We start from the raw sequence: 14316 nt of genomic DNA on the forward strand, positions 1-14316 counted from the left end.
ACCTTTCCACCTTCAGTCCCGAGGTACAGGGCAGGCATTCTACTACGACCATGGTCTGTAAAGATTAACTTGTACAAGTTTTTTAAAGAAATAGTCCAATCACTACAGAGATCTTATTCGTACAAATACTGAATAATAGCTCTCAGTCCCTTATTTCAGGCTTTTCAAAATTGGATGACCACGTATATTGATTTAATTAATATATGTTATATAACCTATCATCCTGCCTAAGTGAAAGAAATGATACAAGTGGGGTTTCCACAAAATAAAAAATAAAAAAAAATCCCATGTTTCCAAAACACGCCAGCTATTCGACACCCTTTGAAGCCTTGTACGTGTTCACCAGTTGCATCTGCACATCTTGAGAAACTTGTGCATGCTGCAAATATTCCATTGTGAATTCACCTTTCCCCTGCAAAATCGAAAGAAGTGTTTAACTTGTACTGGTGACTTCAATTTCAGTAGTGCAGAACCATAGCTAGAAAGTAGCCTGTTACTTCACCTGAGTCATTGAACGAAGAGATGTGGAGTATCCAAACATATTGTTGAGAGGAACCTGAAAAGCCAATACAATGATCAATGAAATCAGACACCACCAAGGGAGGGGAAGATCGAATGCAAGTGCACAAATTGCAAAGAATAAATCTGTGTGCTAATAATGGTATTAGATGCACTAGGCAGTTGCTCAATTTCTAAAAGTTATTTGTAGCTGGTAGCGAGACTATCCAGTCATAATTTAACAGAATTGTATACATCTGGTGTAGCTTGCAAATGCTAAATAGAAAAGTATCACTTCGGATGTATAACTTGCAAATGTTGAATAGAAAAGTATGTCACTCCATCCAATACATCCATAGACCTTGAATTGTAACTTTCATTTTACATCAGAGGAATCTTAGTGCAAATAATTTAAGTGGGACGGTGATCAGCCCCCATTGGAAAACACCAACTGTAGCTATAATACAAAAGGCAATCACACTGTAAAAGTAGAGAAAGTTCCCCAAGAGAGGCCACGTTAGGAGAAAAAGTATGAAAAAAGGCCCATATTGATGTTATTTAAGCAATTTTATTAGCAGTAAATCCTTAAACTAACAATTGGAAGGGTCTCTTAACTAAAAATTAAGTACAGGTATTACTCACCATGAACACTGTTAAGAGGCCTTTTAGAAAAGTTCTCCCATGAAGGTAAGCACATGGCATCTACCTGCCTAATACATTCTTTTTTTGCGCTTCAGTTTAATTGTCCCCCTTGTTTCATATAGTTTTAAAACCAAATCATTCATCAAAATCTATTTAGCAGTTAGCTAATTGGCCTATCAAGTGTTCATCTGAACCCAAAAATCTTTATTGACCGAGGACAAAAAATGCAAGAACTCGGAATAATAATAACAGCAAGAGTGACTGAGGAGAAAGGACATAGCAACAAAGATCTAATTGACCACAGCAATAAAAACTTAGAATGCATTTGGTTTGTCATTTTGAGGCCATTTTCAGTTTTCAAAGACACTCAAAACGTGTTTGGTATATTACTTTCAAAAATGCGTTTTCAAAAAACAAGAAAAATTTTACAACGTAAAACTCAAAATGAATTTTCGGCATTTTGAGTGTCTTCAATGAAAACACTCAAAACAAGAAAAATGAACTTGAAAATTTATCAAATTAAAATAATTAATAAACTCACACAAAACCTATCTAAAACTACTGCTAAATTTTTTAACCACACGCATTTTCTAGTTTTTTTGTTTTAAGAAACAGTTTTTCAAAATGTCAAATCACACATTTTCTACAATCTTAAAATAATCCTCAAAACAAAAATCAAAAAATAAATTCAAAACTGAAAACAGAACAAAATGAAAACCAAATGCAACCTTTTCTTCCATTGGCCTCTACAAAGTTAGAATGGCCCCTCTTTTAATTTCTACTGCTTGGCTTTCTAAACAATGCATGGGTGAGGAGTGAGGACCATATCCCCCTCCCTTGATCTTTATTTTTAATTTCTTATTATTAATATACATGTAGACGTCAAGCCCCCCATATTGGCACACATGTTTGATAGATGGGAAAAAAACAATGCACTGGTGAGACAAAGCAGCTGATAGAAAGGTGACCTTTATGAAACAGAACCAGCAATAAATTTTAAAAAAAGACCAAGATACATGCGAGAATGAGTAACTAATATGCAAATGAACAAAATTGAACTTACAATTTCACTGTACTTCCATCTATCATACACGTGCGCTATTCTAAGATAATTAATCATTTGATAAGACAGTTCATCAGGTATCCTGTAGTGTTCTAATGCTTTTCTTTGAAAACAAAATCCTATGTTAACAATACCAAACCCCACATAAACAGTGTAGTTACTAGCAACTGAGCAGCTGCTTTTGCTAACTGCATATGTTTACCATATACATGAACCTACACTTTATAAAACCAAAAGTTCCTGACAAGACCGAAAATGAATGATCATATACCATGACCCATATACACCAGCATATGTTGTATAAGCAGAAATGAAAAACAGCAAATGAGGGAAAACCACGAATTTCGCTGTGAGATGCAAATTCAAACCAAACTCAGAAATTGAACCATTAGTAACCAATTCAATCAAGATGTGCATCTGATGTCCTAACTCATATAATTAAGAAAAAAGAGAACGTAATTTAAAAATAAAAAAACACTAAGAGTAGAAGTGTTACATACGTGCGCAGTAATTACACAATCATCTCCCTCCTGGTCATTCCCAACAATCATTCCTTTCCTCCTATCACATAATAAATTTAAGAAATCAACCCATATTGCCCTTCAGAAACAAGTTTCAATTTCCAAAGAATTATGAAAGTAATAACAAAAATAACCAAATGAAGTACTGACTTGTTGATATCTCCGGTGACAGTGCCCTGAAATTCTGTGGGGGCCTTTAGTTCTACCAACATCACAGGCTCCAGTATAACGGGCTTGGCAGCTGCATAACACTGTTTAACATAATGAAGACTATGAAAATCCAAAAAAAAATGAAATACATCCAAGAGTCAAAAAAATCTTGCCAGCCATCGGTAAAGATCAGCTGTAAAAATTTAGAAAGCAAAAAGCAAAGAGAACAGCTTTTCAGCATGTGTATTATGCAAGCAGCACCTGTCTGAAAGCATATATTGCAGCTAACTTAAAAGCAAGTTCACTGGAATCCACAGTATGGGCTGCACCATCATTGAGAACAATACGGATATTTTCAACAGGGTGACCAATAAGAGAACCCCTACACAAACAGATCCAAATTTTGGTGAATGACCAAAGAGCATTATATATCTCACACACACACATAGAGGGCGAGAAAGAAGATATCAATGAGTGCCACAAACCTCATCGGTGCAAAGTCCTTTGACAATATATAACCACGAGAGGAGATTACTAACCGCAGATGAGGCTAGAAAAAGTGCAATAGAAACATACCAATGCAGAATTAAAAAATTAATTAGGGCTTCTTTACTTCCTAATATCGTAAGTTTCAGTTTATTTCATTGAGAAGGTTTGTTCTACCATAATGCTTTAAATGTTGATACAGATGCAATTGAACACAACAAACTATCAAAGAATCAGTGATAAAGAAGAAAAAAGTAGGGAACAAAAGGAAGAGAGAGAGAGCTCTTGGAAATGTATTCAATAATAATGTCGTAATCAATATAAAGCATTACCATCTTCATATAATGTTTAAAATTCATAGTTAAGCTGTGAAGAATGGGGACACTTTCCTGAGGTGTGCATTTTTCAAAAATGAAACATTTCTCTCCATTCACCAGTGAGTTAAGAACATTGGGCAACCCGTTTCTCTTCTATTATAAAATCTGAGACAGCTCTAAATTCATATTATACATCCTGGATGGCTGGAACAGATTTTTTTTTTATTTTTGGTACAGTGCAACAAATGATACATGAAAATCCGTAGGAAAATCTTCAAGTTAAATAACTAAGGAATGTTCTCGGATGGTTCTTCTTTTTAGTAAATCTTCACTTTAACTGAAACAAGAACAACAGTCTAACAGCAAATGCTTACACCAGTTCTTTAACCAGGATAACTGAATTCTAAAATAAAATATGGATATCCAAAATAATGTGGATAGCTCTCAACTAGAATGATAGAAAAGTTCCACTTACGAGTTGGCAGCTTCTTTGAAACCCTTCTCAATAGCTGGTACGAAATTTGAAGGTATAGCTTGTCCTACAAGCATGTTCTGAAATTCAAACTTAGTTGGTGAGCCTGGAGGAAGTGGTTCCACATACCTGTCAACAGAAGGGATTAGAATGGCGTAAAACCATAGGAAGAAGCTAGAGCAGAGAATATCATTGAATTCAAAATGTTTTGAACCAAAAAACTCTTCCCCTCATTTGTTTGTTTGTGTTCTTTTCTTTGTATATGGTGCAACTGTTCGTTGCAACTTCTTGCAGCAGAAAATGGATGCAGAAATGATAAATTCAAGAGCAAGCCCAGCTATTGCAGAGCTCAGTTTTAAAGCTCATGCCAGGATGCTTCAAGTAATCGAAAAGGTCAAAATTATATATGGTCAGAGTACACAAGAATGAAGCGCATGATAGTTCAATTAAAATGGACAAAACTGTGAATCTATGATTCTATCTTAGGGAAACTGAAGCCACAGTGGACCCAAACTTTGGGGTTCATTGGCCCTTGATTCCCCATTATTTTTGGCATGTGGTACCCCAACTTTCAATATTCGCAGCAAATTGGTCCTCTTGATAGAACCATCCAAAACAGGTGGTTAATGCTGCAAGGTTTCCGTCAAAAACGGTTTTTGCTACGAAAATTGAAGATGGGGCCCAAATGCAAAAAAAATTTCTTTGTTTTCCTCTTATCATTAATCACTAATGTCAAACTTTGGTACACCAACTCTTTGGAACTTAAAAAAAAATGTAAATCACGAATGAGATAATAAGCCTAGCACCGAGTTTGAGAACTTGAAGTAAGGATTAGTGTCTAGACAATTCTAGGACATTAATAAGAAAAAAAGTGTCACGGACACCATTAAAACAACTACCAAGGCAGTTGCTTCAAATTTAAAAAAGCTGACTAAGATCCATCAAACACCAATCAAAGCAATGTCCTAACTGAAAAGAAACAGTGATGGCTAAACTGTAATGCATTTCGGCCTGCTAGCAGCAAAGAGGGAACGAGTCAAATTTGCCATCTAAAGGCCAATACACTTACCCAATAACCCTTCCATACTGACCTTGCCCTCCACTCTGCTTCTTATGTAAATAATCAAATTCAGCACGCTGAGTGATTGTCTCTCTGAAGTTGACACGAGGTTTCCCAACTGTTGCATCAACCTTAACAATGGCAAACAAGGTTAGAATGGTCATAAATAAGATTGCATATTTCATAGCAGAAGGTTAAAACTCTGAACTAAAATTAAAATAAGGAAACACCTTGTATTCCCTCCGCATGCGCTCAACATATATGTCCAAATGGAGCTCTCCCATCCCTGAGATTATTGTCTGCACCAGAAATCATTCCGATTAGAGCATGAGGATTCTTTGATATGAAATCTAACATCAAGGTGCAGGGCAGGCATACAAGACCTTCCAAAACTGAGAAACGAGTATAAGAAAGTCAAACCTGGCCACTCTCAGGATCTAATCCGACACGGAAAGTTGGATCCTCTTTCTGAAAGCGATTCAGGGCTTTTGAAAACTGTAAATCAAGGACATATATCACATTAAGAAAATCCAAACACAATGGCTTACAACCATCAAACTGAAGAGGAACAAAGAGATCTTCCATGGACCACTCACATTCCCTCCAGAATCTTTAGAAACTGCTGAAACAGCTAATGACATCACTGGCTCGGGTACACTCATAGATGTCATGGTATATCTAACTGATCCATCAGTAAATGTATCGCCTAGATAATAGAAGTTGTCACAAAGAATGTCCACTTCATATGTTCTTCATACAATTAAAGCAATGATTGCGCAATTTCATGTACGTTTGCATGTGATACCTGAAGCACAATCAACACCAAATACAGCCACTATTTGTCCAGCATGTGCTTGTTGAATGTCCTGTAATACGAAAACAGGAAAAAAGGAATAGAGTACCAAATAATAATAAGCTGTCAGAACAAAATTGAAAAGTACAAAAGAAAGACATAAAAAGACTAAGTATAAACAAGTAGGCTAGGTCCAGTTTGGGATGCTTCTTTCATAGAGGATAGAGCAAGCTGAACCCAACCACACCTGTCTTTTCAGGAGTTGAGCCTTGAAACTTTGACTATATAAGATAATTAAAATTGCATTATAATTAAATTAACTACCACAAAATATTCTATATTTATTCAAAAAAATAAAAAAAGGTCGGGTTCTCAGGTTTTTCTGTTAAACCCAAGAGCATAGTTCAGTTCTACTGAATTTTGCCCACCCTAGACCATATAGAAACAATTAGTAGAATGAAAAACATGTCAACAGAGGGGGAGCACTTGACTAACCTCCATTTCATTTGAATGCATCCTAACCAATCGGGGAACCTGTAACACAATTAAATTGGAATCATATCAGAGTAACTCACTCGAAAGAACAAAAGCAACCTGATAGTGTTTCAATTTCACCTACATGTGTCCTAATAGAGATAAATTTATACCGGACCACAGTGATCTTGAAATTAATTTTTTGCAAGATAAAAAATAACTCTTCATGAAAGCTTTGTTTAAGTTAGCAAGCAGCAAACACAGCACAAGGGTGCTCGCACAGCAATCAGGTGACATGGAATTTCCATCCTACCCCATATGCATTCCAGAATAATTTAACAGCTATTTACGAAACTAAGAACAATGCCCATAGTTTATCTTAATCTTCTAAATAAAGGGAGAGGGCTAGAATAATAATATGACAGTCAAATTATTTTACCATCAAACTGACCTTAACCTTCTTGCCTGTGTTAACATTGACAATAAAATCACCCTTCTTGATGACACCTTCATAGATTCTTCAACAAAAACAGTAGTACCACAATTCAAAAATATGTGACACGTAATACATAAGATGATGACAAATGAATTAAATTTCTCATTTGAACTTCCATAATACCTTAGATATGTCAACTGACCAAAACGCCCTTCTTCCAATTTGAAAGCCAAGGCAACAAGAGGACCAGCAGGACTTCCTGATAACATAACCTGGTAACATTTCAAGCCATTCAGAAATACTTCCTTGATCAGTTACCATCTAAGTACGGACGAGCCGACACATTATTTTTCAAAAAAAGTAGTACATGAACACATAGGGAAACATCATTTTTAAATTCTTTAAAATTTTATAGTTATACATTATATCTTAATCTTTATACTTTTTAATTCTTTAAAATTTTATAGTTATACATTATATCTTAATCTTTATACTTTTTAATATTGGACACGGCACATAGTATGGAGGACGATAGTTATCAAACCCAGACCAACATTGGGTCAATCAAATTACCGAGTTACTAGGTCAATGGTTGAACTAGTAGGTCAATAGCCTGGTTACAATATAGACAAATTTAAGCAAAAAAATGTTACAGATCACTGACAAAATCAAAAGTTATAATATCATAAGATGTATTGCACAAAATAATAGCGTTCTTGAAAAACTGTCAAAGATTCTTTCAGTTTTGTCAGCAACAAATTGAATGTTAATTTTGAATTTTATAGCTATGATCTGTCATTTGTTATGAAATTTCACCTGTTATGGACTTAACTAACACGATTTATTTTTTAGTTTTTGTAATTGGTCAGCAAATATATGACAGCAACTCCCACCACAAGAAATATTATAACTAGGGAGTGCTTGCTTCTGATATTGTTGTACATTTGAAGGCATTTTATAACTAGAGACTGATTTCCCTGGGGTGAAGTCCTGAAAATGAATGTTTTGGACCAAGGTCCGAATCCACATGCTTTGCCTTTTACTGACTCGTCCAGTTTCTAAAATCTGGGTCGTGGTCTTCAATAAAACCTGGCGGGTTCCACAGGTTATAAGCAAGTTGATTGCAAAACGGTCTAGAGCACTCACCCGGCCTGGTTAGCCAGCCGGGTTCCGGGTCAAACTGGCTGGCCCTGGTCAGGTTTAATAACTACGTGTATGACAATTGCCCGAGGAGTGTCCCTAAAGCAGATCTCCATCATCGAAACTTTAGAAAATATATACATGTGTCGGACACACCACCTCTAGTAGGAGTTTCCATGCTTCATAGGTTACCACGACAGTAAAGATTTAAATAAATACTTCAGTTAAGTACCTTCTCTTCATTCTTGGTCTGGTCAAGAGCATAGTTGCTGACTTCAGTGGGACAAGGCAAATAACTCAGAACACCATCAAGAAGTGGTTGAACACCCTGTTATCACAAAGTGGAAGATATCATAGATTGCAACTTTTTAATAGTAAAAATTATCAAGGTAAAGAAAAGAGCAACAGGCAGGATTTGAATATCATCCTAACCAGCAAAATAGAATAGACTGAAAGATGATTCGGAAAGTTGCACATTACAGGCATACTCCAGAAACACATGGGATAATTACGAGAAACAAAGGACAACAAACTAACTCCTGTTCACACAAGCTTATAACAACGTTATAAGTTGGTTAAGCTTTAGAAGAATAGTATAATGAGGAGAGATTTCTTCAATAAACTTTATTTTGAAACAGTAGATTTTCCTTTTCAGTGCTCATCAGTTTATCTTAGTTCTTGTTTGCTTGTGTTTCTAATTGCTTATGAGTTGTGGGTCCTATGAAATATGTAGTTAATAAGGGTGTAGTAAGCTGACAAGCTTAAATTATAATTTCAGCTTTGCCAAACATCCTCTTAGCACTCAAAATTTTCTAGCCGGGACATCTAGCAGTAGGATGATTCTAGCACTGTTACCATACTTCAAAAAGGGTTATTCTTTTCTCCCATTTTCTTCAAGGATTTCGGAAAGGCGCTCTAATGTCTATGTCCAGAGTCAAGTGAATTATTCCCCTTGTTCATTTCATCAATCTCCTATCTCAGTTATAGAGCCCTAGCTGACCAAATCTGTAAAGAGGGGTAAACAAAGTAGGAATGCAGGCAAAGCTAAAAGCAACTATATTGCAAAATATGCTCAATACAAGCAACCCCACCTTGTTCTTAAAGGCACTACCCATGAACACAGGCACAAATTTCCGTGCTATAGTAGCTCTTCTGATGGCCCCCTGTACATGGACCGAGAATGGTTAAAAAACGATAAACGAAACAGAAAGTGGTAGTCATAGAGATACGCAAAAACGAAGGAAAAATGCAAAAAAAAAACTACAAAAATAAAAGCAAGATAGAAAACAAAAACAAAAAAAAAAAAAAAAAAAAAAAATTTTTAAAAAAAAAAAAAAAAAAAAAGGGAAACAAAAAAAAAAAAAAAAAAATAGAATACTTCTGAAAAAGGAATTAGATGATAAAATAATTTAAAAAATGGCACAAGCCATGAAATATTAATACCAAGGGTAGTAGCAGATGGAGGCAATGCAATGAAGAGAATTTTAATGTTTCTTTATTTTCATGCTTCATCCTCGATGTTTTCGTTTAGTATTTTGTGCATCTGTACATTTCTTTATATGAGAGAAAATTGGTACATGGCTTTTTCTCTTTTTCCTGCAATGGGACGGGTTGGACTCTATATCTCATAAGATTCATACTCTATTTCTCATAAGATTCATACCCATTACAGTGCAAATATCTTACATTGTGATCCACAACGACTGAAATCCCACTAAAAGAACTGAGATAACGGAAATACATTTTAGCCCAACAGCACCTTTACAAAGCAATATAAATGCATAACATATGTGTTTACATAGACTGGGTCATGCTTCCCTCACATTCTCAATCAGGAATTTAATCAGATAGTCCAAGCTTCAAATGGAATAAAACATGCTGCTCAGTTCTTTGAAAATATCAAATAAGAAAAAGAATTTCGAATTGATCGGTAATTAAAAATAGAGTCTAGTTAGATGATATGCTGTTGAAAAGAAAATTAAAATAAATAAATTCATAGAGATTTTGAAAGCTTAAGTTTTAACTGAGGTCGTTCACCACGGTGTCAGATTGACAAAAGTTCTGGGTTCAACCTTGCTACTACCAGTTACAAAAATTGTGCAATTATTAGACCTTTAGGAAAAAAAGGATTTTGCCTGTACGTGAGGAAGTGCTCAAGATAGAATTTAAATAGATAAATTTATTCTCTCCCAACAAAAGAGTAGATGAGAAAATTCAATCATTTCCTTCAATCTCCATGCAAGTTGGAAAATAAAATTACACAGTAAATCTGTTAAGTTTTAACCCAAAAAAAAAAAAAAAAAAAACCCATTTTACTTGATCAGGAATTTCAAAAAAGGCATAAAGATAACTGATTTCCTTCAATATTCGTGCAAGTTAGAATATACAAAATTCTAATTAATTAATAGTCCAAGCTGCCTAGAATATACAAAATTCTAATTAATTAATAGTCCAAGCTGCCAAGTAAAAAAGGAAAGTCATGAATTTGTGCTCACCTCAAGCTCGATAGGTGGTATAGGTTCATCACTAAGAAATGCTTCTGCAAGTTTATCATCGACCTCGGAAACTGCTTCAATTAGTTCACGGCGTTTTTCAAGAGCTAATGTTTCGATATCAGCAGGAATGTCTTCAATTACAATTTTCTCTCTACGAAGGGCAACGATAAAAATAAGCCACATTGTAAAAATGTAGAATATGCATTAGCCATCAGCTTTTAAACTCACCCACTGGAACCATGAAAGTAGTGAGCTTTCATATTGACAAGGTCAACAAGGCCCTTGAAGTCATCCTCTAACCCAATGGGAACTTGCACTGCAGCACTGTGGTGTCGAAGCTTGGATCTCGCCTACATAGAAATAATGAAAGAGAGGAGGCATCAGCTCAATGATGTCATATTTCAAACTGCAAGGATTTCTGTGGGGATTTTAGTTTGTGTCCATTCGAAGGAAGTGATAAGGAAATTCTGAAGCATAATGCAAAATGCTACTTAAAACCAGTTACCACCAAAGACTACAAAATATTGAATGTTAGCGGCTACTACAGAGAATAATAAATGCCATTTTATTTTTATGCACGCCATGACAATGAAAAGAAGTATGGGAATACTAATATTAGCTCATTCCAGGGAGGAACCAGGTCATATGAAGAATCTTAACCCTTGATTGAGCCCCATTTTTGTGCATTCCTGAATAGTGTATTAATGTGAAATGTGTGGTAAAAAATAATACTGTTAAGAATGCATTTTTTCCAAAGAATGTGGCTCAAACAAGGGCTTAATTCCGTGCAACTTGGAAAACTAAATGCTTAGACTCCATGAGAAACACCAGATTCATAAACAAACAAATTTTTCTGCTACAAGTAGTATTATCGTCTTATTTCAAATAATATTATCTTCCAGCAATCCCTTTTTTCCATAAAGTTAGCACCCTTGGTTTCACAAAAGTTAATTGCATGTATGTTTCTGCAAAACATAAGCCATTTTTTGTTATAATTTTGAAAAGAGAGGCTAAATGTTCGGGTAATGTCGATTTCCTAACATCTTAACATTGTAGCATTTGTTTTTGGATACAATTTTATACAAAATAATAGACATGAGAAGTAGAAAAATGTAATTTAGGAGAGAACAAATTAACCTGGTTAAGAACTTTCCATGGATCAGCCCCCATTCGATCTAGTTTGTTTATAAAAGCAAGTCTCGGAACCTCATATCTTCGCATTTGTCTGTCAACAGTGATCGACTGACTCTGCACACCACCAACACTACAAAGAACAAGAACGGCACCATCAAGTACACGTAAAGCTCTCTCAACTTCAATGGTGAAATCAACGTGACCTGGAGTGTCAATAATGTTAACCTGCAGCAGCATACAAAACAAAAAAATATAAACTGAAACCGCTATTATTTCATGCCACATTATTTCGGACATTGCTTCACGGAGAGGAATAATTGTAGTTGATATTGATTTCAATACAATATTTTGAACAAAAAATTGAGGGTCGAAACTTTTAATTTTTTCCATCAACAGCTTTTTTTTTTTCCTTTTTTTTTTTGGTTTACTTAGTGCTTGTTTGGGCAAAATTATAATGAATAAGAGTAATGGGTCCCACGAAATGTGTGGATAATAAATGGGTTGTGGTTGAGAATGTGTAGTTAAAATTAATGGCTTTAAATTATACGGAGATTATATGGAAATCCAAACATGCACTTAGCCATGTCTCACACTCCAATTTTTTTTCTCACCCTATTTGTAAAAAGGAGAAAACCTATTTTTTTTTTTTTCAATAAACTAAAAGGCAATTTTAAATGAAAAAAGAAGAGAATTATCAGGCTCCGCGTCATGTAATGTATGACTACAAGTGAGAAAATCCAAAAAATTTTACTATTTAGCCATTAATATACTTAAATTCAATGACAACCTAACTCCGTCAACAACTAAAGCCATTATTGTAGAGAGAAATCAGCTTTTCTTTTCCTTTTTACACCTCCTTCCCAAACCTCACAGTAAGATCAATTTCAACACACTTTCTTGGTCATGAAACAAAACTCAAATAACATCCTCAATAACTAAGTAATGAAACAAACCTCAAATAACATACTCAATAACTAACTAATAGAAGGTAAATAAGCAAAATAACATAACATCCACATCAAAACCACACCAGAACACAAAACAAACTTTGATTTGAATTATGTGGTCATAGTATTCCTCAAAGCATGATTTCTCCATAATTTAATTCATTTTTTAACTATGATGCACGAACATCACCGACAAATTAAATTTAGTTTTATACTTGTTATTAAGCCCTGTTTGGTCATTATTTTGAAAAACAATGTTTTGAATAGTGATTAATTTGGAGAATGTATGACTAAAAAATATGAGAAAATTTTGGATATACGTCTCTTCCTTAACTAAAGGAAGCAAAAAAACAATTTATAATTATATAACTTGGCTCGAAAAGACAGACCATCTGACTGCTCAAGTCAAGCCATGTCATTTGACGGTAGACAAATCATTCAATTCAATGATGGATGTGAATAACTGATTTGAAAACTAAGCACAACAAAACTTGCACGATTGAATTGAAATATTTAATGAGGACCTGATAGTCTTTCCAGCTACAGTAAGTGGCAGCAGACTGTATGGTAATCCCTTTCTCTCTTTCTAAATCCATGGAGTCCATTTTCGCTCCAACTCCATCTCTTCCCCGAACCTCATGGATCTCGTGGATCCGACCCGTGTAGTAAAGTACTCGCTCCGTTAATGTCGTTTTGCCCGAATCGATGTGAGCCGAAATTCCAATGTTCCGGAGCTTCTGCAACGATTCCTTCCACCATGCCTCCTTCTCCTCCTTCAGTCGAAGGGCGGCGGCGCTGCCTGCTGAGAAGTGGCGGAGCTGAAAACTTCCAGCGAGTAGACCGGCGGTTGAGCCTTGGGCTTGGGGTCTGAGTGAGGAGGAACAGAGTGTGTAGAGTAGGCGCGTCGTAGAGGATCGGGCAGATCGTGCCATCTTTCTGAGGGTTTTGTGATAAACCCTTAGTTAGAGCAGGCAGGTCGAAAAAGAGAACTCCCCCATCACCCTTTCCGCCATTACCGTTTTACTCCTCGAAATAAAAAATGGTGCAAATTTCACAGAGGTCCCTAACCTTTCACAAGACTTTCCCTATGTCTCCAAACTACCATTTATAACATTTATTTGCCCACTTTTTAAAATTGTGACACTCATGCCCCCGAATATGAATTGAAACTAAAAGTTCACGTCATGTTGGGGATGGATAGGGATTGAAACAAAATTATAGGTTTCATGGATAAAGAGATGTGTATAAACACATTTGTACAAAATGCATTACACACTCTCACAAAAAAGTGGGTCTCGCGTGAATTTAAAAAAGTCGACTTGTAGCCTCCACCCCATATTGTGAGTAGTGAGTAAGGAATTTTGTAAAAGAAGTTTATACATGTAGCATGATCCTACCGAGAAATTCTCACATATATAGATTTCTAGTTGAAATTTGTTATCTAATTTAGTCCCTGTTTGGCTCCCATTATTCTTCTCATTCTTTTTCTCTCTATTATTTTCAACCACACAATCTTTCGTAAAATAATATTACACGTAAATAAAAAAAAATTCATTCTTTTTCAACCACATATTTTTTAAAAAAACACTATTACAACCATTAAAATTTGGAAAGAATGGAAACCAAACGGGGGCTTAGTGTCTATTCAATTAATTATTGACCCATCATTTTATGAAGGGGAAAGTATT

At 35.3% G+C, this 14316-nt stretch overlaps 1 protein-coding gene across 2 annotated transcripts; it reads right to left on the minus strand.

The window, feature by feature from the left end:
• Positions 1-56: 56 nt before the first annotated feature.
• Positions 57-13640, minus strand: LOC111383479 (elongation factor G-2, mitochondrial-like). Of its 2 annotated transcripts, none has more exons than XM_023007592.1 (20): positions 13153-13640; positions 11685-11906; positions 10776-10897; positions 10548-10698; positions 9144-9215; positions 8285-8380; positions 7096-7184; positions 6928-6994; positions 6498-6536; positions 6000-6075; positions 5806-5915; positions 5630-5704; positions 5440-5508; positions 5219-5340; positions 4153-4278; positions 3136-3256; positions 2875-2975; positions 2704-2764; positions 503-556; positions 57-412 (listed from the first exon to the last, which is right to left on the minus strand). In XM_023007592.1, the coding sequence occupies exons 1-20, from the start codon at positions 13558-13560 to the stop codon at positions 308-310; spliced, it is 2286 nt and encodes a 761-aa protein (XP_022863360.1). In that variant the 5' UTR covers positions 13561-13640; the 3' UTR covers positions 57-307. The 2 variants fall into 2 exon arrangements, with proteins under 2 accessions (XP_022863360.1, XP_022863369.1); XM_023007601.1 differs by having other exon boundaries at positions 6015-6075; positions 13153-13560.
• Positions 13641-14316: the final 676 nt, after the last annotated feature.

Source organism: Olea europaea, chromosome 3, assembly GCF_002742605.1.
Source record: "Olea europaea var. sylvestris chromosome 3, O_europaea_v1, whole genome shotgun sequence".
Taxonomy (NCBI): domain Eukaryota; kingdom Viridiplantae; phylum Streptophyta; class Magnoliopsida; order Lamiales; family Oleaceae; genus Olea; species Olea europaea.